The sequence below is a fragment of the Anneissia japonica genome, unplaced genomic scaffold, assembly GCF_011630105.1.
Source record: "Anneissia japonica isolate Jap-2015-1 unplaced genomic scaffold, ASM1163010v1 scaffold199_len4679917_cov187, whole genome shotgun sequence".
In the NCBI taxonomy this organism is placed as follows: Eukaryota; Metazoa; Echinodermata; class Crinoidea; order Comatulida; family Comatulidae; genus Anneissia; species Anneissia japonica.
The window spans coordinates 787,746-813,397 of NW_022686322.1; the positions used below are offsets into that span (position 1 = coordinate 787,746).

Sequence of the window (25,652 nt, forward strand, 5' to 3'; positions counted from 1 at the left end):
TAGGGCCTAGATTTTGTTTTTTCTCACTACCAGGCACGCGACGATTTACTCGGTTTTTTGGTAAACATGACAACTGTATACACATGTATTGGACAGTGTGGCAACCAACTAGGACAACAGTTCTTTAAAACTGTTATTAATAATGGGGAACAAAGGTGATAATTATATTCCTAAGCCTAGGCCTACAATAATGAAATTGTAATAGTACTGTAATTCAAAGATATTTTTAGATAATCAGCTAGGCTACGACGACTCGCTGCGTGCCGACCGTTCCAACAGCTTCTATCGAGTTTTATTACCCTTTGTTGATGCATATCATGTAGGCCTAGCCTAACCCATTCAAAATCAGGGTGAATTGGTTCACGGCAGAAACGGTCCTAGGCCTACACCTCACTAAGTAACTAGACCTAGGCTATCCTAATGAAGGAAGGCTCGCTGAACCTACAAAATATACCTTCTTTAGACATTCAAATTTTTTCCCAGAGCTGCAAGTACTAACACCGCCTGACAAGGCTTTACCCGGGTTACATTCACAGTTACATCATATCATAATCTATGTTTCACAATCACTAGAGAGCCATACACTGTAAAGAAAGTGTTTAATTGCGCAGATGATAACTCAAAAACTAGCTCAAAATTCATGTGGAAAATCACTAGGAAAATAGGTGCGAAGAATCGTAACTACTGCATACATATTATATTGACATTAGATCAAAGTCTAATTTTCGGCAAAATCTGCTCTGAAATTTGCCCATATTTTGCGAAATATGCGGATGGATTTCTACTAGGCCTAGGCCTAATTTTTTTTGCCGAGAATATATTCCCCATGCGGGCCTTGCTTTACAGTCTGGCTAGGGAGTTTTAGGCTTAAGCTGAAGTTGAAACTTTTTTGTTGACCCTTTTTCTCCTGAACTATAATGTTAACGTAATAATAATTCATTATTTATTATCAACAAAATTTTAATTAACTATCTCATTAATTTCTATTATTTTATGAAGTTCATTTTATTATCTTGTCATGCTCGGTTTCATAGCCTGTATGATTACAATAATATTAAAGCTTTGTCATATAAGTTATGGTTTAGAGACTCATAGTTTCTATTTATAGGTCACCTTTTGTTTGTCGAGATGATAAGATTCGTTCATTGAATGTGGATAGCGAGACAAAAGTTTTAAGACATTTGACCAAGGATACGAAAAAAAGGTACAGTATTAGTACAAGATATGATGCATTAATTATTATTATTAAAAAAAAAACTGTGCATTTAGACCTCATTATATTTAGACACGATTATATTTAGTAAAATCTATCAAAAATATAATAAACCTGCCAAAAATCAATTGAAGATGTATTGTCCATCGAAAAAGTCAAAAAATCATTATTTTTAAATTAACTTGCTCATTTTGCAGTAACATAATATTAACTTGAGCATAGAAATTATTGAATTTAAAACATTAATGTGTACCCTGATTTTTATCAGTTTTTTTAAACGGGGGATAAGCTTCAACCTTGTGGGCCCTAGTGGCTCGGCAAGGATTTACTTTTACTGATTTTTATGCTGGGTAATGATAAAAATAATAAAAACATTTTTAGTGTTTCTATAATTTTTCTCTGTAAAATCATGGGTTCTTTAAATACACCAATTTCTATGTTCAAGTTGATAATTTTTATGTTACTTCAAAATGAGCAAGTTAATTTCAAAAAGGATTTTTATGATATTTTTGGAATTTTTTGTTGGGACAACAATACATCTTTAAAATATTGAATTTACATATATTTTTTATAGTTTTCTGTTGAAAATTTATGCAATGTTATTTTCCACTATCATGTAGTCTGCTAAGAGAAGATAATGTTGTTTGTGGAAGAAAAGGAAGAGGTGCAAATTGGGCATTTGGTAAGGTTCAATGATTTTAAGGTGGGGTTCTCACTGCACCTGATGTCATCAGCCAATGCGATTCTATCAAGAACGCAATTCCACGATATGTGCGCAACGAATCGTTTTAAATGACGATCCGTTCGTAATTGCCACCAACAATCAGCAGATAGCGTCACGTCACAGGGAGTGCAGTTGGATTCGTCGTACGACATTTATGCGACTCAGTGCCCGGCTTAAGTAATGTGGAACGGTTTCATTGTTTCAATATAAGTAAAGAATTAAGATAACAGAATAATGAGCTCTTGGCATTGTTTGCATTAAAATTTGATGGAACGCTCACCCTCCTACAAGCAAGGGACTGCTTGATTGATTGGCAGGGGTCCCAAGTTGTTCCAAGTCACATCTATGAGATCTGGTTAAATGAGCCTTCTAAACACATTTAATTTTATTGTGCTTCACACAGTGATACCCATCATCGGCAATGTTTTTCGTGAGACGATTGATAACAGAGTAGTAAAAACATTATGAATTTGCGGAAGATTGGTTATTTTCCGGGAGATTCTTGCTTGCTTGTGGGAGTGCAGGAGACTACTCCCAATTTCCGGGGAACCTCCAGCAACTTCCGGCAGACTTGTGACCCCTGCCTAATAAATTGGATTTAACATGTGTGATTTTGATAAACAATCATAGTTCTCTGTACTATCTATTAAACATTTAAAGAATGACTTCCTTATGCTGTGGTCATATTAGTAATATTTTTAAAGAAGTACCATTTAACAAACAACATAAAACCAAATTTCCACATCGGTGCAATGCATAAAACATATTATTTCCTGAAATCTGGATATAGAGCGTGCTTGCTTATGATTTAGGACAAAGAAAATATAAATGTATGGGTCTGAACTTTGTAGATGACAAAGTGTTTTTCCTTATGTTGTGGTTATATTAGAATATAATATCATTAAAAGATCATTCAACAAACAACAGGAAACATATGAAACTTTTAGGTTAAGCTTTCCACTTCCGAGCATGCATATACAGTAACCTAATTTTTTAGATATATGATATTTTCATGACTGTCAAGAATGTACTGATATTGTAGATAATTACTGTTGTCTGATTGTGTGCGTTGAAAATGTGACGAAGAACTCGGGATACGGTTGACACCCATATTAAAGGGCCTGTAAACTTGCCTTGCACAGAAGCCTGTCGTCACCTGCTACAATGCATCCTTTTCCTCCTTATCATCATCACATCATCATCGTCATCATCTTCATCATCGCAATTATTAATTGTCCATGGTAAAATGAGGGAAAGTTATGAATTCAGTGTGTATTCATTCATCAATAAATGTCTTGTAATGCACGTAAGTGCATTTCTTAGCATCTAGAAAACAAAATTTTCCTAAGTTAGGAGAACCCCAAGACTACCGCAAACCACCCCCTTCCCCTGCCTCACGTCTAAAGTAGTCTTCCAGTGACGGAACAAGCAAACATTACGTTCTCTTCCCATGACCCATGAAAAGATTTTTACATTTATTCATTTTTTTGAAAATATTTTTTACAGTATTTCCATTTGTACCCTGTTGTGATGGTTTCTGCATATAATTTATTTTTCCTTTTTCATACTGGTATATTAGTAACAATATTTTTATTATTGTCAAATGGCTTAACATATTAAGATGTGTTCAATAAATATTAGCCTTAATCTAAATTTCAACTATCATGCTGTAAATTGAGTTCTGAATAGTTGTGAATTATTGCTTACGGTTGGGAACATACCTAATAGGGCTTATCCAATACCAAACTTTAATCTAATCCCATTATTATTGTTTGTTTTTAGCTTATACTATAAAATTGACACTTTTTATGATGGATTATTTACAGCTATGATCAGTGTTGCTTTGCTAATTTCTAGGTTACCATGGATTGCGAAATGATGAGGAGAAGCTGCTTGACTCTTGCTTGGACGCTTTCAGGAAAGAGGTTGAAAGATGCGACTGTTATAATGGTACCGTCATGATGCATAGCCTGTGTGGGGGTACAGGCTCAGGTGAGGACAATTAATGCATTTAATTCAATTAATTATTCATATTTATTTCAATTATAGCAAAAAAATTTGCAGGAGCAGATTCTGAAGTTGTGTTTACATTGAATTAAGTTTGAAAAATGAAAGGTGACTTAACCTTTGTTAAATTGTACTTCTCACAGTTGGACTAATATACGCAGCAAGCCTGTAGGCATGGTTCTTAAAGTGGGTGGGGGTTTTAATATTTCACCAAAAGGTACTACGAGTCCACACTCGCCACCTCAGTCCCACCAATGAAGGGGAAAAGTTTCAGGATAATACAGGGGTCCCAAATTAGTTTCAGGATAATACAGGGTTCCCAAATTATGGAAAATAAGAGTTAAACAAATTTTTTCGATTTAATTTGATAGTATGTGATACGACATCATCGTACCCATATATGGGCACATCACATTTTTTTGTCACTTAAAATTTGATAGTGTAGACAAAGCTATACACATCACAATTTAATGCATGCTGATAATTAAGTTTGATATTTATGCTTACTTCAAATGACTAAATTTACTACTGTTTCGCTATAATAGTGTAAAGATAACATTTGGTGGTGGAGGCATTTGATCAAGATAATTTTCATGGTTGGGAGGCACAAAAATATTTTTTTCCGGGCCTGCTGCTTGGATAAGGAGAATATTACACATTTTTTATGCCTAAATATATACATGGTAAAGCCCTGTCCAGACTATCAAATTTCATTTGACAAAAACATGTGACATGCCTAAATATGGTCATAATAACATCACATCATGACCTTATATAGGCACATCATGACTATATATGGGCATACAACTGTTTTTGGTCAAAGAAAATTTGATACTCAGGACAGGGCCTTATTTTGTTTAGTTTGACTTAAAATTGCTTTCTTAGGTTTTGGGTCTCGTTTGTGTGAAGCCATCCGTGATGATTATCCAATGGCATACATTCAGTCTGTTGTTGTTGCCCCGTTCCAAACTGGAGAAAGCCCTCTACAAAACTACAATGCAACACTGTGTATGGCTTGGCTGCAAAGGTTTGTTAAACAATACATTAATTTTTAAAATGTGTCTGTTCTCTATGTTTGAATTTGCAATTGGTCATGTAGGAGCTGGTAGTGGTTCAATTCAATTCATTTATTCGCCTCAACAGATTACAATATGAACACACCAAAAAAAACAGACAAAAGGAGGCAGACTTCCCAAAAAGAGATTCAAATCTCTATCGAGTGGGTCGCCAAACACAATAAAAATATAAGATATAAGAGATAAAAATTTCATATAAAAATACAAAACATTTTTCAATAATAAAAATAAAAAGGATAAAATACTCTATAAAACGATTAAAAATTTTCAAATTTCACAATAATAAAAAAAATAAAAGTTATTGTCTAAATCTACCAGCCTTACGTCTCCCAAAAATGCTCTTTAAGTTTATTTAAAAAGGGCCTGATACCAAACAAAAGCATGTCTCTGGCCTCTTTGGGTAAACTATCCCATGTACAAGGAAAGGGATTAAAAACAGAAAAATTAAACGAATTAGTACGAGAATAAGTATGAACAAACTTAAGATTAAACGAGTGTCTGGGGTTGATAGTAATGTATTTAAAGATATCGAAGGAAAATATACCATAGAGAGATTTGGAAATGAAAGAGAAACAGAGAAATTTAAATCGATTTTCAACAGAAGTGAGACGGAGGATTTTAAGTCTTTGTACATAGGATAGTTCACCCCTTTTGGGTTGTGAAACATGCTCTGGTCATTCTTAGTTGGATCTGTAGGTGACCCTTCTGGTGTGGATACCAAGCCGGAACTGCATATTCCATACTTGGCCTGCTGATACCGTTATACAGTTTGGTGATGACAATAATGATAATATGTAGGTGTCGTTAATTGCCACATCCATATTGATCCCTCTAAAGCACGTGGTAATTTCAACATCCTGAATTATATGACTATAGCTACTTTTGTGTATAGCAGATATTCCTGCAAATGGCTACAGCCACTTTATACCTAATTTAATCAGAAACATTATTTTTCTCATAGGTATTCGGATAGTGTATTCTTGTACTATAATGAAGAGATGCTGCATCGCCTCTCAGGGTTAAATGTCTCGAAGCAGGTCCGAGACGAGGCAAAGGTCACGATAAACGACATCAATCAACACATTGCTGAGAGTCTGGCTGGATTATACAAGCCCGTTATGTCAACTGGGTGAGTTGAAATATTTATTAAGGTGAGGGCCCTCGGGAACTTTTTTTCATGCAATAATGCCTTTGTATGATACTTTCTATCTAGTATATGATATGCAAGTATACTAATTGCTTATTATGCTACTATAACTATGGAAATATAAAAGATGTAAAAAAATTATAAAATAATTTAGGTTAAGGTAAGCTAGGGGTAAGGTAGCTTGCGGTGAGTTGAGATATTTATTAAGTTAAGTCCTTCAGTAACATTTTTTCATGCATTAATGCCTTTGTATGATACTTTCTATCTAGTATCTGATATACAACTATACTAATTGCTTACGATGCTACTATAACTATGGCAATATAAACAATTTTTTTAATAGTTTGGGGTGAGTTGAGGTATTTATTAAGGTAGGGCCCTCAGTAACTTTCTTCATGCATTAATGCCTTTATATGATACTTTCTATCTAGTATATATGATATGTCACTATACTAATTGACTGCTATGCTACCATAACTATAGCAATATAAACATTTATTTTATTATTTAAAAGACTATTTAGCTTAAGAAAAGTAATATTTTGTACCACAAATAATCTATAATAAATTTTTGAATAATCTTGAATATTTAATTAGGTTGATATTTATAATTTCAAAAACTTTAGATGTGGAATAAACGTGTGACATTAAATTAAACAGTGTAAATGTTTGTGTTTGTAGGACATGCATATATTCTTGGCTAAGTTCTTATTAGTATATTTTTATGTTTGATAGTGGGAAATTTTTGCTGTACTGCCCTCTATCATAAAGTTTTTTTTCAATCTGATAAACTGTAGTATAATCTGGTGTATTATTGATGAGTTTAATCCATACAAAGTATATCTGTCAATTACATTATTGAAGCTAAAATCCTTTATGTATGTCAATTGTCATATAATTAGTGTTAGTTTATGGGAATTCAAGCAGAGCAGTATCGTGGTAATGGTGTTGTTTTTATTATTCATATTATAATACTATGGTTCAAAAAGATATTAAAATAAGAAACATAATATCTATAATACAACAGTCAATCAATCAGTATCATAAAGTTTGTCAATTGGTAATGTTTTGACTATCATTATTATTATAATTATCAATATACATTATATATCAATCATAAAGAGAATTATCACTACTATTATCAATACCATCATCATCATCCTCATCATAGTATATAGAAGTAGCATAATGACAAGCATAATTATCATCATTATCGTAATCATCATTATTATTGTCATCATCATCAACATCACCACCATCATCACAACCTGCAGCATCTCTATTATTTTGGGCAAGTCGAGTGGCCCAGCGGTAAGGCAGGGGTGCTGCTAACAACAGCCTTAACATTAGCACTGGCTCCAGCCACTACTTGTCCAGGGCTCGGTTGGCAGAACCAAGTCTTCTTGGATAAGGACTTAAAATGGAGGTCCAGTGTATGCATCTGGCTAGTGTACACTTTAAAGAACCCATTGCATCTTTCGATGTCATGGTTCATTTCAGCCCTTGTCGTTATAATGTGAAAATGTAGCTACTAAGTGCCTCTTTACGGCTGCCAGGCAGTCACGGACCACGCCAATACGCAATTCACCACAATGACCCTGCAAGTTATGGGTTATTCTCCTGCCTTTGCCCTGCCTTTATTATCATTATTATCACCATCATGATCACCATCATTAATTGTTAGTAATTCTTTTCTAAAAGTATACCTTCCTTTAATTCCAGGGGAGTATCTAATGGGAATGAACCATGGGAAGTGCTGCAATCCGTTTGTCCAATGCCATCACATAAGTTTGCACATGTGATACACACAAGTCAAAGGTTAGTAATAAACATAAAGTCAGGGGTTCGAACCTTGCTTTGTGAATTTTGCTTTTGTAGTTGTCCAACACGTCTGCAATTGTCTCTCTTAATTGCAGAGTATAGATGGGTTTTATCTCCATACAATTAAAATGTGAAAATGTTCTGTGGCTAGCTATGTGTTCAAATGGTGTATTGTTCATGTGTGAAGTGAAGAAGCTTCCAACTAGAAGCCTACTGGTAAAAATCTATGCTTTAAAACTGAATTATGTTTTATGTTGAAAAGTATTTTACTTATTATTATTATATATATATTCTAGTTTGTAGACCCACAATACAACAAAAATATATTTCCAAAAAAGTCAAATCAAGAGGCCTAAAGATAAGCTGTAACATTTTTTTTATTTATAACAGATGGTTGTAGACAAGGAGTCAATGTGTGTTAAATTTTAATTTGTTTTTGTAATTACTTTGCTGCTGCATGCAGTTCATTTAGATATTTATGATTTTCTTTGTGTGTTTTGGTATTTGGTTTGTATTATAAGAACTCACTAGAAAGGTAGTTATGTTGAATTTTGTGTATTGTCTAAGCACTTTACTGAATAAATTCAGTGCAACAGAATATTGGTTTTTATTGTTATTCATCTAAGTCAGTTTTTTTGTATTAAGGCGATGTTTTTTTATACCTTGTTTCGCGAAATTATTTTTTATCGTCAGAGGAGGGTGGAAAAAATAAAAATTGAATTGTTGAATATAAACAATGACAGTAGTATGAGATGGTTAAATGCTTTTAATTTCTATTATTAGGAAGAAATTTAAATATCTTATCTTTGGAGATTTCAAGGCAGCGGCGGACAGTATAAAAATAAATAAAAAGTTTAATTTTTTTCATAAACTTCAATTTTTTGCAGTGGAGGGTGCGCTAATTGGCCAAAAATAAATTTGTTTTTATTCAAAATAAGCATTATTTGAGGGCAGCGGTGTCGTTAAACCAGATATATAAAAAGTCTCGCCTAAAGACCAGTGGCAAATCTAAGCATATTAAAATGTGGGGTGAGGGAGGCCTAGATGATTAAATCGCAAAATAAGGTGATATGAAGTGATTTTTTACTACTTAAGCGAAGAGTAATTTCTAGCGGGGGACAACTTTCCTTGGGGGGTGGGGGAAAGTGCACACCCCATAGATACACCATTAACAAAAAAACCCTTAAAATCAACTCTCTAAAATGGAGAGTTGCTTGGGTTATTCTCTCTAAAAATTGTAGAAATAAATAGAAAATCAGTCCTTTAAATTATAACCATTCAGGGATCATTCGTTTTACTAATGTTTTCTGTAGGTAACATCAAGTCCTTTGATCAAAACTGTTTTTGTAGACATGAAGCCAGGTCGTATTGCCTCAAGAAAAGATTAACTGCATTTATAGATAAAGGATTTTTCATTTTAATTTCATCTATCTAATTGCTTGTCCTGAATAATATTATGTTCTACAATCCTATTTTATGATCTTTCATAATAATAGTTTAAAACCCTCCATCTGTTATTTTAAGTCGGGCACTCACCGTGCCTGATTGTCGTCAGCCGACACACAGCGTTGCGTTATCTAACGCTCACAGTGAGTGGGCTTGGATTCATCATCCGATGGTCATACGAATGTAGTACAACACAGTGAATGCCCCGCTGAAGATCTCGGACCCGTCAATCCTTTAAATGACAGGATTCAGAATGCGATTAAACACTAAATATTTTAACTACTACCCTTCACACTTCGTTATTGTTATCTTGAATTAAGTTGGATGTGAGGGTGTAGAAGTCAGTTCTACATTTGACATTTAGTTTCTCTGCATCTTAAATTCTGCACGCAACACAATTCTGTCTGAATGCTTTTTAAATGTCAACTAAAGTGTTCCAGATAACGAATGTTTTCAATAAGCCCTTAGACATAATGTTACATTAGCGGTTGAAAGAAAGACTTTAAATTAAAGGATACTTTTCGAAGTTCTAAAATCTGGATTACATGATAAATGTTGAGGGATCATTCGTTACTAATGTTTTCTATAGGTAATATCAAGTCATGTGACCCAAACAAAAGTGAAGAATGTTTTTTTGGACATGATGAAGCCAGGTCCTATTGCTTAAAGAAGATAATTAACTTCATTTATAAACTAGAGCAGTCACTCCACTCTTCTGCCCTGTGCCTGAATACCGAACAATACGCAGTCCATGTGGGTGATTTTATTATTTTCTTTTATGCTGGAGAGTAAAAAATTAATTTCCTTGACCTTGTCCTGGACTTTTCTTCCCAAAATTTAATCATCTCTTTCTTAAATTATTAATTACCCAGTGGCTGCTCCAGGATATAAGGGGGGATAAACTGTCCAACGGGGGGACTTGAGCTCGTAGGCCCGAGCTGGGAGAAGGGTTTGAAAGGGGTCCCTCTCCCAAATGGGATTTTTTTAAGAATGGGAACCTCTGGACGGTTGGAAATGGCACTCTCAGGCTGTGACAGCATGTGTTGGCTTGGTGTGGGCCTATTTTTTAATTTTTTTATGGTCTGATTGCCCGACGAGCTCTGTCCGACGGGGGGGGGGACCTGTCCGGTGGGGGGGCCTTGACCTGTCCGGTGGGAGAGGGGTGAAGTACCCCTGCCCCTGCTGGCACCATCACTGTATGTACCATTCCACTAAATTTTATGATGATCCATTCCTTATTCTTGCTAACAGAAAGACAGACAACGCGACAGACAGACAGCACGGCAGACTGACAGACGGGGTGAATACATAACCTCCTTGGTAATAAAGGATCTTTCATTTTTTCATATCTTCTTTGTCCTGAATATCATCATTATTATACTAATCCTATTTTTATGATCTTTCATAATAATAATCTAAAACCCTATATGTTCTGTTTTGTATTTAGATCTCAGGGCATTAATTGCTATAATGGTGGCATTGATTTTTCCAGGTGAACAATAGATTATCCCGTGATTGAATGTATCATCTTTTTAACATGATCTCTTTGTTAGTCTCACTCAGTGTTTCATTTAAATATGTACTGGTATATATAGTATTACTATAGTTAGAGGGCTGTCTCTCTCTCTCAGATAATGTAATATTCATGTATTAACATCACTCATACAATACATTCTAATGATCAGAAAACACATGATAGACATCCCAGATAGACATTTCAGTATGTTTATATTTGTATCATGTATAGAATGATACCGAGAGAAATTGTTCTAAGCTCACAAAGGAGTCCCTTTAACTTGTATAGTTTAGGTAGAATTTCTTCTTTATTGCCTCTAATGCACTAATCTGTATTCCTGTTGTATTCGATAATAATATTTACATTAAAGTTATCGTACAAATTTTGAATGTGCCGTAATCATGTTGCTTTCATGTAAAATGTTATTGTTCGCATTACTTTTAACATTAAACATGAACCAAATCTTTCAGTCAGAATATAGACAAATGCATCATTATTTAAACGGGTTCATTTGAATTCATGTAAAGTTTTATTGTTTGTTTTACTTACGTGCATAAACATTAATGAACCAAATCTTTCCATGAGCGTTCTATAATTAGCCTTAATTTAGACAAGTTCATCACGATTTTAGTCTTTTGAGGAAATGTACTTTAAACTGGCTCAGATATTGAGATAAAATTATTTAATTATGAGCCCATATTTAATCCTTCTTGCATGTTGAAAATATCCTGATCTGTTTGTTTTTTGATTGGCTGTAATGCAGAACTAGTCGCATATATTATGCCTTGCTTGATGATCAACAGCGTAGATCCATGGTTGAAAGTGGGGTAGGGGGTAGGGGATGAACTGCAAAATAAGGAAGTCTTGGGCTGTAGGCCTAAGCCTTGGGTGATAGCCAGGGGGCCGCCTCCGGAGCCCCGGTGGAGGTACATGGCAACTAAAGCCTTTTATAGAGTCGTATCTAATTATTACAATACAATTTATTTATTTCCACACTACATTTTCAAAGTACAGTGGCAAATCAAAGAATTTGAAATAGGCCCAGGTAGGGAGTTTTACAGATGGAGTGTGCCACCTTGGCCCCACCATGGTTGGGGCTGAGGTAAGAAAATTTATGATTATGGCACCTCTAGTTGGCTGGAAATTTTCTCTTTTCTCCACTTTAAAATTTTGAAAAAAATAGAGAGACTGCCCTGGATAGGCCCCCTTTAGTCTGCCACTGAAATATTCATCGTAAAAATTTTTCAATTTATCCTGGTAATCATAGTTTTGCCCGCTTATATATTTTGTGAAACATTCATAAAAATAATTATTTATTGTCTACTGGTTAGCTTCTGACGTATTCGAACCATAAAAAGCAAATAAGATAAACTATAAAACAGTCACTTTGAATTTCCCTTTTGCGAAAGTAGTATTGAGACTACACTATTTTGAGTGAAACTAAATACTATCGTTTAATTTATTGTGAAACAGGACTAGGGAGATAGGAAGCACACATAACATTATTTAGCATTTTTATTTCACAAACATAAAGATGATACTTAATTTAATCATTATCTTGACGTCATGTAGTGGTTTATGTAGAACCGTTTGGGCGCAACGATTGTGGCTTGGACTCCCAACCTTGAGCCTTTGATCATTCAAATTGGAATTGGCGCATTATAAATGTTTGGGTATTATTATTATTATTATTATTATTATGGTGAGATTGCGTCAACGTAACATCGCCAGGCCATTTTTTAATATTGTAGTATATTAGGCCACTGCCAGCTCCCCCACCCCCGATATCGTTTGAGTCATAAAAACTCACTCCCCCTGAATCGTTCAAGTTAACCACCACAAAAATTTGACCCAACCATATATTTTCTGATAAATTCATGTAGCATGCACAGGAATGTCTGCGCCTGCAAGGCTCTGGTTTGAAATTAGGAAAAACAGGAATCTATCTATGCAGATAATTTTCAACACTAGTATATACGAGTCTGAATAATTATACAAAAGGAATAAATCGTTTATAGTAGAAATTGTGCAATTTTGATTTTTGTAGAAATGTTGGCCTAATAGGTTTTCACGCTTCCAATTTTAACAACGTACAGTACATCGTTTTCACAATAAATTAAGGCTCTGATAACCATTTGTACCCATAAAGTGAACAAACAAAATTCACGACAATCATTCGTAATGTTATTGTTCTTTCCACTCGCTTTGAAAGGGGGGTTTTAAGTATAGAAGATTGATGAAAACTGCAACTTGGTGGTCTAGTGGTCATGACACCAGGCTAGTTATCTGTAGGTTGTAGGTTCGATTCAGACCTGAATTGTCTGCAAGACTTTTTTTTTTAGTAATGTTCTGAGCATTCAGTATGGTAACACGTCAGGTAGGACAAAACATAATTCTGATAAAATAATTTGTTGTGATCATTGTTTTATATTATGTGATTCTCTTAAATGTGCAGTTTAACATGTTTTTCTCATATACAGTAAATCTTAATGTTTTCATAACGTTCTTGGTAGTGATCCCATAAAAGGATACCATAGCACTGCAGACTCTTAAATATTTACAATTTCTTGAGAGGAATAAAATGAAATGTTGAATACTTGACGATAAAATATTGGATTGATAGAGTGTTGTAAATTGTTTCAATTCAAAACGTGGCTTCTCATCAAAAGTTGTAATTGCGAAATGCACCAACAATATGTGTGATTTATGGTAGGCAGTAAATTAAGTGAAAATGGTTTTGAAAACAGATGACAGTGCATATTATGTATGTTAGAAAGCAGATCAATTGTGACCCTTAATGCAATATATACAGGCCATGACAGTATATAAGTGCAAAAAAAATACAAATACAAATATTCACTAAAGATGATTTTAAGTAATAATGTAAACAGAGCATTAGTACCAGTATACAATAAAAATAATTAGCAAAGAAATAAATAATTAAAGAACTCTTGGAATTTCTACAAGTATACCAAAAAAACTGATTTAATACAGAGTCCTTCAAGTATTTATAATGAATATATTTATTATATATAAGGTTTTCATACTGTAAGCTTTTTAAAAATAAATGCATTTATTGTAGTTTTAATAAATTTTATTCAGAAAGAATGTTCCTGTATATTAAAATTTTATCGTTATTTTATTTAATGAATGTCAGTTGAATAACGCTGGGGCCGGGGCCCTTTGGCCTCAGAGACCGGGGGCCCCTCTAGTGCCCCGGTCACCAATTCAATTGTGGATTTTTGGATATGCTCGTGTTTCAATCATGTTTTTGTCTCTAAATGTTTTTAAGGACGAAAAATGATAAGATATCGATGGTGGATCAAAGAATTTTGAAATGTCACTCACAGACTTAAAATTTAATATAAGTTCTCCATTTAAAAAAATGTTGACCCAGGCCAGGTGTCACCCTCCCCTTAATCCACCACTGGATATAATATGATATACAGTATGTCCTACAGTTGATGTCAGAGACACATTATGCTGTACAGTATCCAGAAAGCCCTTTTGGGTCAGGGTGCTAGATTGAAGACCATATTGTTAAGGCCCCTTTGGGACCAGTAACCGTCGGGGACCCTGCAGACCGACGCACAAGAGCACATAGGCATTACGCATGAATGTTCACTGCAAACCTGGAGAGCCTATATAAGGCATATGTCAAGCGATTAATTGTTCAACCACTCCCTTAAGTAACCTGAAACTTCATTTAATGTCAACCAAGAAAATATAAATTTAAAAGCAGTAATGTGACATAAAGATAAATGTGGCTCTCTAGTGATATTATGATCATCCTTATATCTATTTAAAATGAAATGAAATGTCCTCTATCCTATTTTGGCATATTGAAATTATTTTTCATATTTTCAATTATTGGTGTTTTAAATGTAATGACCTCTCTCTCCCCCTGAGAATTCCATGTTTTTCATGTTCTAATAATCTGCCTTCCTAGCATACTTGGTAAAGTGTATTTAATGGATAGCCAGGAAAATTTTTCTTTTTCATGTTTTAATTTTCATATGATAATTAAAATTAGAAACTATGAAAGTATTGACAACATCACAGAAAACCAACAAAAGTTAAGATTAATTACATTAAAGCATGTCTGCCCAAGACGAAACAGCGGCAAAGCATATGGTGTTGATAACATTAAAGCATTCGGTATCAGTAAATGATTTGCCAAAATTTTAATGTATCATGCTTATTATAGCAACAAATTTGTAGTACCAATTATTTAATTAATATTGATTAACATCTGGATACAGTTCAGAACTTCAAAAGTAACATGTTATGTCAATTCTGATTACATTCAGTTTGTGCAAGACAACAAACTACATATGCTCAGTTGGTAGAGCTTACAGACGATAACTAGAAGGTTTTGGGTTCGAATCCTGAAAAATACATGTATTCTTATTTTTATATATCACTATGTTTCTCAATACAAGTTGTATCATGTGATTTAAGATACAAAGTAAACATCTTTCCACACTATCAAATTTTCTTTCAAAAAAAATGTTGTATGCTCATATATAGTAATTATGTGCCTGTATATGGTCATAATGTGATGTCATAATTACCATATTTAGGCATGACACATGTTTTTGTCAAAAAAAATTTGATAATCGGGATAGAACTTATAATAATAATATTATTATTTTTGTTATTATATTATTATTGTTATTGTTATTATTAATTATTATTATTTTATTATTATTTTTTTATTATTATCATTTTATTATTATTTTATTATTATTGTTGTTATTATTATTTTATTATTATTATTTGAATATTTGAATTTTATTTTTTAGGTGTGTAGTGTTAACTTAACATATTGATAGATAATATCTTTACTTTGGTTTGGGTATGATTGTTTTGACATTACGATACAAGCCAGACATTTTTAATACCTGTTCCTTCCCTTAGCAGCAGATAATAATAATGAGAGATACTGACGGGAAAGTGATAATTGCACCTTCAGGATAGATCAGAATTGTCATATGGTTCCATTTGGGAAAACTAACGCAAGTTTTTCAAAATTATCTTGGGATTAACATTGTGCGCAAACTTCTCACAAAATCAAATGATCCAGAAACTATCTCATGAATTATTCATATAAGTATATTGGCTTTGCTGTTTGACTTGTTTAATGTTTTTAACATGATGGTTTTATTCCATTATAGTCTATGATTTTTAAGTAAGGATTTGTTTACTAGGCCAACATGGAACTGGTATGTGCATCATATAGAATTAAACATTCTGCCATACCTCTCATTCTTCAAGATAGTAATTTAATAAATTAGAATCTGAAATTTTTATTTTTTTGAAGAAATTTACAATTTATAATAATTTAAATTTATTAACTACAGTAGTAATATAATATTATAATCTTCATGTTACTATACACAAACAGATTTTTTTTTAAATAATTTATTTTTTATTTTTATTACCTTTATTTATAATATGATTCTTGCTTTTTTGTGATGTATTTTTAGTGTAATTTTATTCAAATTCATTTTACAAATGGTGCCTGCTATGGCCTTGATGAAAACACTGTTGATTTTTACACAGTTTAAATATGGTTAAATAAAAAATATTATTTTAAAAGGGTACCTTGTATGTTTGAAATTGAATGTTCAATCAGGATAAGATTTATTGTTTCTTGAGGTGGATTATTGAACCAAATCCGTTGATTAAAGAAAGCTGTAGTGTAATTAATCAAAAACAAAAAAAAATAAATAAATTTATTAACTACAATAGTAATATAATATTATAATCTTCATGTTACTATACACAGATTTTTTTTACATAATTTATTTTTTATTTTTATTACCTTTTTTTGTAATATGATTCTTGCTTTTTTGTGATGTATTTTTAGTGTAATTTTATTCAAATTCTTTTTACAAATAATGCCTGCTATGGCCTTGATGAAAACATCATTGATTTTTACACAGTTTTAAATATGGTTAAATAAAAAATATTATTTTAAAATGGTACCCACCTTGTATGTTTGAAATTGAATGTTCAATCAGGATAAGATTTATTGTTTCTTGAGGTGGATTATTGAACCAAATCCGTTGATTAAAGAAAGCCATAGTGTAATTAATCAAAAACAAAACCAATAATATCGGGCTTAGCGAAAGCGTACCTAATAAAATCTATGCCGGAGTTGTTTGCGTGGTTTTGGGGTCGAAACCTTGAGATAGAATGCTTGAATTCGCTGATTCGCTTGTGACCTTCGGCAAGGCGTTCAATCTATGTTTGTCTCTCTCCAACCACTCTCTAAATAGTTTCGTACACTGGCAGAATCATTCTCTTAATTTAGAAGATGGATTGACATAATACATCATTTAATTTCTGCCATGTGCACTTAGATAATGCAACAAAGAGTACAAAGGATAAACATTTGTATAGCTCAGTCCTACGGTGTTCTACTTATTTTTTGTTTGTAATTGTAAATTTAAATTTCATTTCATTTCTTTATTTGTTCCACTTGATAAGTAATATACAAATAAACAATTCATTTACAAACAGAGGTTAGTAAGGCAAAAACATGTAATTGTAAATTTACAAACTCAACTCCAATCTCTCAATATTGATTACATTTCCATTTGCAGTTCTTTTGAACCATTTCATTTATTTGTCTCATAACATTAATACTTACAAAAACAAAACAACAAGAAACAAGCGCATTAGAACAAGAACGCTCCTAAAAGTATCCTAAATAACTGTCAATTGAGTACCTTTCACAATTAGACAAATGCATTGAATAACATTTTGAAAAATTGTAGATAAAACATTTAAAGTTTAATATGTAATAATTTTAAAAAAGGACATTTAAAATACAGTATTAAAAGATTTTAATACAATTGATTCAAAATTCTTGTTCTGATTAATTTTCCACTAAAATAATATATATTTGACTTTTACAATATAACATTGTTGTGTTAAACTTTCTAGCTGCGACCTAAATTATTTACTTGCTTATACATGGCTCCACTATGTGTGAGTGTGTAAGTCAGTTGTGTTATGACAGAAAGTGCCTGGAGGTTAGAATTGCGCATATACCCTATAGGTCTTTGTGGTCTAACGGCACAACACTCGCCTTGTCAGCAAGAGGCTGCAGGTTCAAATCCCACCAGAGAAACTTTTTCTCATACAACTGAAAAAGGAACTTTTCGTTGGAGGGCTATGCTTGGTACGATTATGGCGTCATATGTTCCTATTCGAGCACTAGTATTATTGATAATCTATTTTTTTTATAAATTTTTGGGAAAAATTTTATTTTTTCTTATATTATCAAACCTGACCTTGAACTTTAGATTATAAATGGGTACCTGGTAAGCTGTTGTAGCATTAAATGTGTTGCTAGCATTATACTCAGGCACTCAGCTTGACTCAGAATGCTCTCCAGGGACTAGAGAATGTTGAGCATTTGTGAATATATCCAGTGACCAGAGATAATAACATTGCAAACACATTGACTTGGTCTTTAAAGTTCAACCTTAGGATTATAAAAGGATCTATAAATAACCGAACATATGTGAATAATGTGTATTATTAGGTTATGACAGAGTATTTTTGGTTATGAGAACAAAAATAAAAAATAAGTATATTCCGCAGATATACAGGAAATTCATCCAGTGAAATGATCAATTGGGACCTTTTATACTATAATAATCTAAGCCTCTTTATAAAGCATAGGGAGTGGTGTTGTGAGAAAAATCCTAAAATTGTTGCAAGGATTAAACGCAGAACCTTGGGATTGGAAAGAGAGCATCTTAAAGTACTACAGTCAGCATACTCATGGATTTCTGATTTCAATTCCTGACTCATGAGTTCAATTCGGAGCATTTTTTTTTTAATACGGAGGCTTGTCGCTTTTCTTGAGTCCCGGGATTTAGTACTTAAAATTTTCTCAATACTATTAAACTTTACCAAGAACGATCAGACAGGATTTCTGTCTGACCAACTTACAAATTGTTTCCTAGAATATTAAAATTTTGTGCATTAAAATCATTCCTAATCTTTATAAACATTAGTAATCATTCATAACTTTATGGTTTTTGACACTGGGATAGTTAAAAGATGATTTATTTTTTTTGCAGCAAGTCATCGTGGGAGGTAATAACCAGCACCCTCTTGAGGAAACTCAGACGATATGATAAAGACGGACGAGCTGTATCCTTTTTAAATTTTATAAAGTCATAGCTCTATATTTTTAATCCAATCCTTTTCCTAATGCATATATGTAATAATGAATGATTTTCGGTGTCCGTCTGAATTTACCGTCATTAAAAACGATCTGTTGCATGCATCGTGGCGTTGCTTTCTCCATAGAATCGCGTCGAGCAACAACTGTTGGATGCGTTGAGTGTCCGGCTTAAGTGATAATTAAACAAAGGCCCTGCATTCTTACTTTACATTGTAAAAGTATTACTTTATATGGTTGCATTTGAATGTGTTATTCCAGGTACTCATGTCACAAACCTGTATCAGAGAAAACAAATTAGGTCAATTAGCAATGTGTTTTTTTTTGGCAGTCTCTTATGTATCTGGACTAATAGTAACGAAACATGATTCACAAAATGACGACTTGTACTAATTACACAAGTAAGCCCTTAGGCAAGTCAGTAATTTATGTAAAGAAAAATATTCCAAATTTTATGAGAACCATATCATATCGAGCCAAGCAGTCTATTCTCACATGTACGTTATTGTGTTTATAATATTATCTTTATACATGGGTCCACTCTCGCAAATCTCCCAACTGAAGCAGATCATAATGTAAAATTCAGTTTTGTCATTTTGCGACCTCGGGTGTCTACTCTTGTTATTATTAGTAACACATTCAATCGTAACGATTATTCCTGGAGTTCAGTAACATTCAATTATTTGCATATTGTTACAGCATGCCATCTATAATCGATTCATATTTATTCATTTTAACTTTTTTCACAAATTAAAATATTACTAATATGAGTCAAGGGAAGGTTTCTTGTTCAGAATACAATATTATAAACCATATACAGTATATTTAAATAATTTTTCTGTAATCCATATTAACTCGTTTGAATGAAATAACATTTAACCCAAATTTTATCTTCAGGGTCGTCGCATAAACATCCTAAAATTAATTTAAATATGTCCCCAGACATTTTCCATCTGTTATGATATTTTAAACATACTGACTACATGAAAATTTATTTAAAAATTTGATTATATTTTAAAATAGGCCTATATCAAAATGAATGATACATGAATTAATTCCATTTTTACTCAACAATCACAATGCTAATCCCAAGAAGTTAAACAATTAGTGTTGAATTTTTAATAGATTATTATTTACAATTTTGCACTTTCAACAAAACATTCCAATTACATATCTTGCTATTACATCTAGAATTTTCAACTAAAGTCTGCCATTTAAATGAGTGATATCTGCTAAGCGATGACATCTAAACCACCGCTATAAATCCTAAGCTCTTTTATTAAAGCAATAATATGTCTGTCACTTTCCTTCTGATTATTGCCCTCTAGCATAGATTTTGCAAGTATTCTCTGTCATATTTCCATTCCATTTCCAAACAAGTGTGACTTAAAATTGCCATTTCTACATGTTGACACTCTTCTTATTTAATTTCAGTACATGAATGATTTTTTTTTTTTGTACTTTAGTTCTTTTAAGAGATTAAGTGCCGATAAGCCCAGATTATCATATTCTCTTTCTTCTTCGACAAAAAGCTGTTGTATACCCATATATAGTCATGATGTGCCTATATATGGTCATGATGTGATGTCATGACCATATTTAGGCATGTCACATATTTTTGTTCAAATAAAATTTGATAGTCTGGACAGGACTTAAGTCTGATTATGAGGCTCGAGGCTTAGTGAGTGAAGTCATTTTTGGTCACAACAAAAATTTGTGTAGCTTTGACAGGAATTGAACCCTTGACCCTGTGATTCGAAGGCATTCTTCTTAACCCAAAAAACTCTCCTGTTCATTGAGGGATTAAGTGATTAATTTCAAATCCGTGCAGCGCTTAATTAATAAAAATTATGACAATTTAATTAGCTTGTTACAATATTAAAAACAATGTCACTTCCCTGCAATCAACAGTTATTTGTTTATGAAACATTCTGTAGTGGATCAAAATCTGTCATAAATGCAATAACATATGCAAACACACATTAATCCATGAAAAGGTAAGTATTCTGAACCATAGCAACATACAGGTGTGGATTTAGACGGGGCCAGGTAGGCTGCAGCCCCCTTTTGGAAAGCTGACAAAAAAATTTACAAAGAAAAAAAAAAGAAATATTTGTTTGCCCAAAATGCCTCGGAGGTTATTTTCAGGCGTCTAGAAATCAAAAAGCTGTGGGGAATTTCCCCGGATCCTCTAGATGAGTGTTGTCTCGATCGATTTGCCCCTGAAGACTTAATTATGTTTTGTGTGAGGCTGTAATACTTACATTTATACCAGTTTATGCCAATAGTTAACATGCTGAGTGAGCTATATGTCTCTGTAGAAATTACAAAATTCTGTTTATTTTGTATCCTTCTATTTTTAATTTTTTTGGCTTTAAAGTATTAAGTTTCATCTCTTGCTGTATGCATAATAAGACAATTGAGTAGTATTAAGTTTAAGTCTTGCATTTGTGAGGAATAAATTTTTTGGAATATAGAATATATTTTGAGCCAAGAGAAGCTCTCATCCATTTATGTAGGTTATCAACGATGGGGAATTTTTCTTGCATGATTATTAAAAAACAATCTAGAGATAATTGGAACAACTGTTTGAAAATGAAAGATACGCTTTTTTTTTTGTTACTTTTTTTTGGGTATATTTCCTTATCTATGTCAAGTTCTCTTCGTTGGCCAATCTTGCAGTTGCTCGTGGGGATAAGATGTCCTCTTTCTCCAAGACTTCAAAAAGCATTGAGAACAAAATCAAAGCAGCCTATAACTGTGTGAGATGGAACCCATTTCCGGTTGATTTCTGGATAAGTAAGTTAATCTACAATTAAATATTTTGAAATCATTATGATTGAGCAGCAAGTACGTATACAATACATAAATATAATTATGAATTATAATTTCCTTGTTATTGTTTTTATTAAATCAATGTCAAAGCAAAAAATGGCATTATTCAGTTCAATTGCTTTTATTTTGTAAGCAAAGTATATATATAATACATAAATAAAAATGATACAGTAAATTATAATTGCCTTTTCATTGCTTTCATTCTTATCAATATCAAACTATCAAAATACTGTTTATAAAAATGAAACTAATATTATATAGAGTATAATAGAAACCAGTTAAAATGTTTCATTCCTAATTTTGTTTTTAAATCTTTCATTTTACATATTAAGGGTATTTAATTTTAATTGATATATACTATATTATACATATATTTTTAAGTGTTTACATGTATTGTTTTCAACGTTGGAGAACTACTCGACAGTAGTTTGTTTCGCTTTTTGGTTATCCCGTCGGGTTGTTAACAATTGTTTATTTTCTGTTTATTTGTATGTATATTCTCATGTCCTTGAATGTTTTTTTGAAGACTAAGTAAGTTAAATTAATGAAATTATTTGCGCATTAAATAAAATGTCAGTGTATCTCAGTGCAATATTTTTGTAAGTATATATTAACTAATATTATTTTGTAACATAAACATTTTGTGGGTTAATAAAAGGACTTTGGAAAGAGGACCCAAAGTGGAAAAATAATCCATCATCATCTAAGAAATCTTCAAAATCACTATCAGGACCATCGTGTATTTCTTTTACTTTTATCCCCATTAATCCTCTGTATTTAATCATAACATTTTTGTTCATTGCCTCACCAAATCTACTCGATAATTGGTTTATTATCAGTAATTACTTTCTCAAATGTTACCATCTAGGTTCCCTTCACTTTATTATGACCTACTTTCTACTGCTCAGGTAAAGACAACATAATCCAGGGCAGAACTGGAGCTGCCTCTCTTACCATCTGTGCCAACTCAAGCAGTGTAGTCGAGTACGCAGACAACGTGCTGGGAAAGACCCGTAGAATGCTTGAGGCAGGTGCCTATTTACACCTTTACCTGAACCATGGGTGTGAACAGGTATGTCACTTATTTATCGCGCATCACCTGTACTATATGTATAAATGTGTTGATAACAAATTAGCCATGTCTCGGCCAATAAGAATGGCGAGACTGGGATGGTTACATTTTAAAAAAGCATTGGTTAGTATTTATGATTTATGTGTGGTCCCCTTCATATCAGCCATGTGCTGGAAGTGCTACCTACTTTTAAAAATATAGTTGAATAAATGAATAAATATAATTTTTTATGTAATGATTCTAATTATGATATGATAATTATGGTGTGTGCCCAGCTAATTGGTGTCTTATATGCTAAGTAGTTGAAGAGACTAGAAACAATTATAATTATGTTTTAATTGCTTATGTTTTATGCTTACATTAAGCTTGTTATTAAACATGTTGTTGAACCCTTCATATCATGCTGAAAGGGCTACCCACTTAATATATAGTTGAATAAATGAATAAATTATTATGTAATGAATTTAATTACTGTATTATTGTATAATAATTATGGTATATGCTGAGCTAATTGATGTCCTATATGCAAAGTAGTCGAAGAGACTAGAAGCAATTATAGTTAATATATTAATAGCTTATTTTTAGGCTTATTATTTGTATGTAATGATTCTATGTATGATATGATAATTATGGTCCCTGTTGTGCTAACTGATGTCTTATATGCACCAGTGATGTAGTTGAAGAGATTAGAAAAATTGTAGTTAACATTTAATTGTTTATTTTTAGGCTTTATTACATTAAGCTTGTTATTAAACTTTTAATTGAAAATTAGAATTATAAAATATTTTATTGCTGAATAACAGACGCAATAAAATACCATTTCTTTGGTTTTTTTTTTTAATTATTAAATTGGCTGGTAATGAATTTAAAGATCAAATTAATTATGCTAGCCACTGAAAATGATGTTTTAACGACAACAATCATTAATTTAGTGAAGCATGTTATTAAACTTTTAATTGAAAATTAGAATTATAAAATATTTTATTGCTGAATAACAGACGCAATAAAATACCATTTCTCTGGTTTTTTTTTATTATTAAATTGGCTGGTAATGAATTTAAAGATCAAATTAATTATGCTAGCCACTGAAAATGATGTTTTAACGACAACAATCATTAATTTAGTGAAAAGAATAATAAAATTTTAAAACCAGTCATTAGAGCGCCCCCAACTTGATTTTTTTCCTCTCCTAGGACGATTTCACTGAAGCCTATGACACAGTGCAGTGTATCATTGACAACTACAGAGATGCAGTGAAGTGAGTCACTTCCACTCTGTGCGTCTGGTTTCGGTGATCATAATATGGTCTGGTGATGACAGATCACCTGTTCGGTCATCTAGGGCTTGATGAAGGGAAACGAGGTGATGTGGTTCTGATGGGAAGACCAGTTAACGAGAAGTTTATGTAAAATGAGGAAAAGGCGATATTTGTGTTGAAGGCTATGTTAAAAACTGAGCAATAAGAATGGGTTGAAATATCGCCATTCTTATACAAGCATAACATTGTTCTCAAAACAGAATTTACTATTTTATTGCTATTGTGGTACTTACTGTGGAAATTAACAAATTAGCTATTAATTATTATTCAAATATTCCTTGCACAAAAATAATTTATTCATAAAGTGCACTTGGTGAATATTAAAATTTGTATTGGTGATGATATGTATCTTCCACACAAATTCAGATACAAACAAAAATATTGTACTGTAGGTGTGAGGATGATAAATATAACAACTATATAAGTACTATATAACAACAATGTAATTATTATCATTCTGCCTTAAAAAATTTAAATTAATTTTAGAACTGATACTTTTTAAATTGTATTCATTTGGTTTTTTATAGTAATATTAATAAAATTATATTTAATAACAATGATGATGATAAATAAATGTTTTACATTAATATTATAATATTATACTGTAGTATATTATGATAATAATGATGATAATAATGATGCATAGTATTTGAATAATACAGATATACATCTCAATAAAATGCTTAGGGCAAACTTTTTTTTTTTCATTTCCATCTGCATAAAAACATAATGTACAATGTAACTGTAAGATGGCCATCTCGCAATTTTTTTTTTTTTTTTTTTAAATTTATTCAAAATCAAAAATGGCATTAACATAGTCTGGATTACTTTTACAGTATTAAAATTTATAAAATAGTCAAATAGATCAAAAAGTGGAAATACCATATGTCCAATTCCGGTTAGTCAACTCCGTATATATAATATATAATTGAAGTATGGAAAAAAAAATTAGTCATATCATCAGGTCCTTTGAAATTCACTTTAAAGACATCAACATCTTAGGTCATTGAAATTACAGACACAGTCATTGATTTGTTATGTCTTTTGATGCTTTTAGATACGTCATCAAGTGATTGTAGACTACACAAGTGTTCAGACTAATTGCTTGCTTTACTTGAAGACTCATCGCAAGCAATTAGTTTACCTTTATGACTAATTTTTAAATTAATCATTGATATCTTTATGTTGTGATGAATTTGTGCAATCAAATCTGTAAGGATTATATGTATTTTGACTTGTTATAAATAAAACTCTCATTTGTGTTTTAATGAA

The 25,652-nt window shown here is 32.2% G+C and overlaps 1 protein-coding gene across 1 annotated transcript; it reads left to right on the forward strand.

Moving 5' to 3' along the window:
• The first annotated feature begins 1 nt into the window (after position 1).
• Positions 2-25,652, forward strand: LOC117114963 (tubulin delta chain-like). Its single transcript, XM_033258596.1, has 11 exons — positions 2-155; positions 1,109-1,204; positions 1,834-1,895; positions 3,795-3,929; positions 4,830-4,971; positions 5,982-6,149; positions 7,889-7,984; positions 19,052-19,124; positions 21,813-21,954; positions 22,899-23,062; positions 24,256-25,652. The coding sequence occupies exons 1-11, from the start codon at positions 67-69 to the stop codon at positions 24,322-24,324; spliced, it is 1,236 nt and encodes a 411-aa protein (XP_033114487.1). The 5' UTR covers positions 2-66; the 3' UTR covers positions 24,325-25,652.

What these genes read in the sequence shown, in the direction of transcription:
- LOC117114963 (XM_033258596.1), top strand. Translation starts at nt 67, where the DNA reads ATGACAACTGTATACACATGTATTGGACAGTGTGGCAACCAACTAGGA. An exon ending in GTGTGGGGGTACAGGCTCAG is followed by an intron (nt 3,930 to 4,829) that starts GTGAGGACAATT and finishes TTGCTTTCTTAG; the next exon opens with GTTTTGGGTCTCGTTTGTGT. An exon ending in TGTATGGCTTGGCTGCAAAG is followed by an intron (nt 4,972 to 5,981) that starts GTTTGTTAAACA and finishes TTTTTCTCATAG; the next exon opens with GTATTCGGATAGTGTATTCT.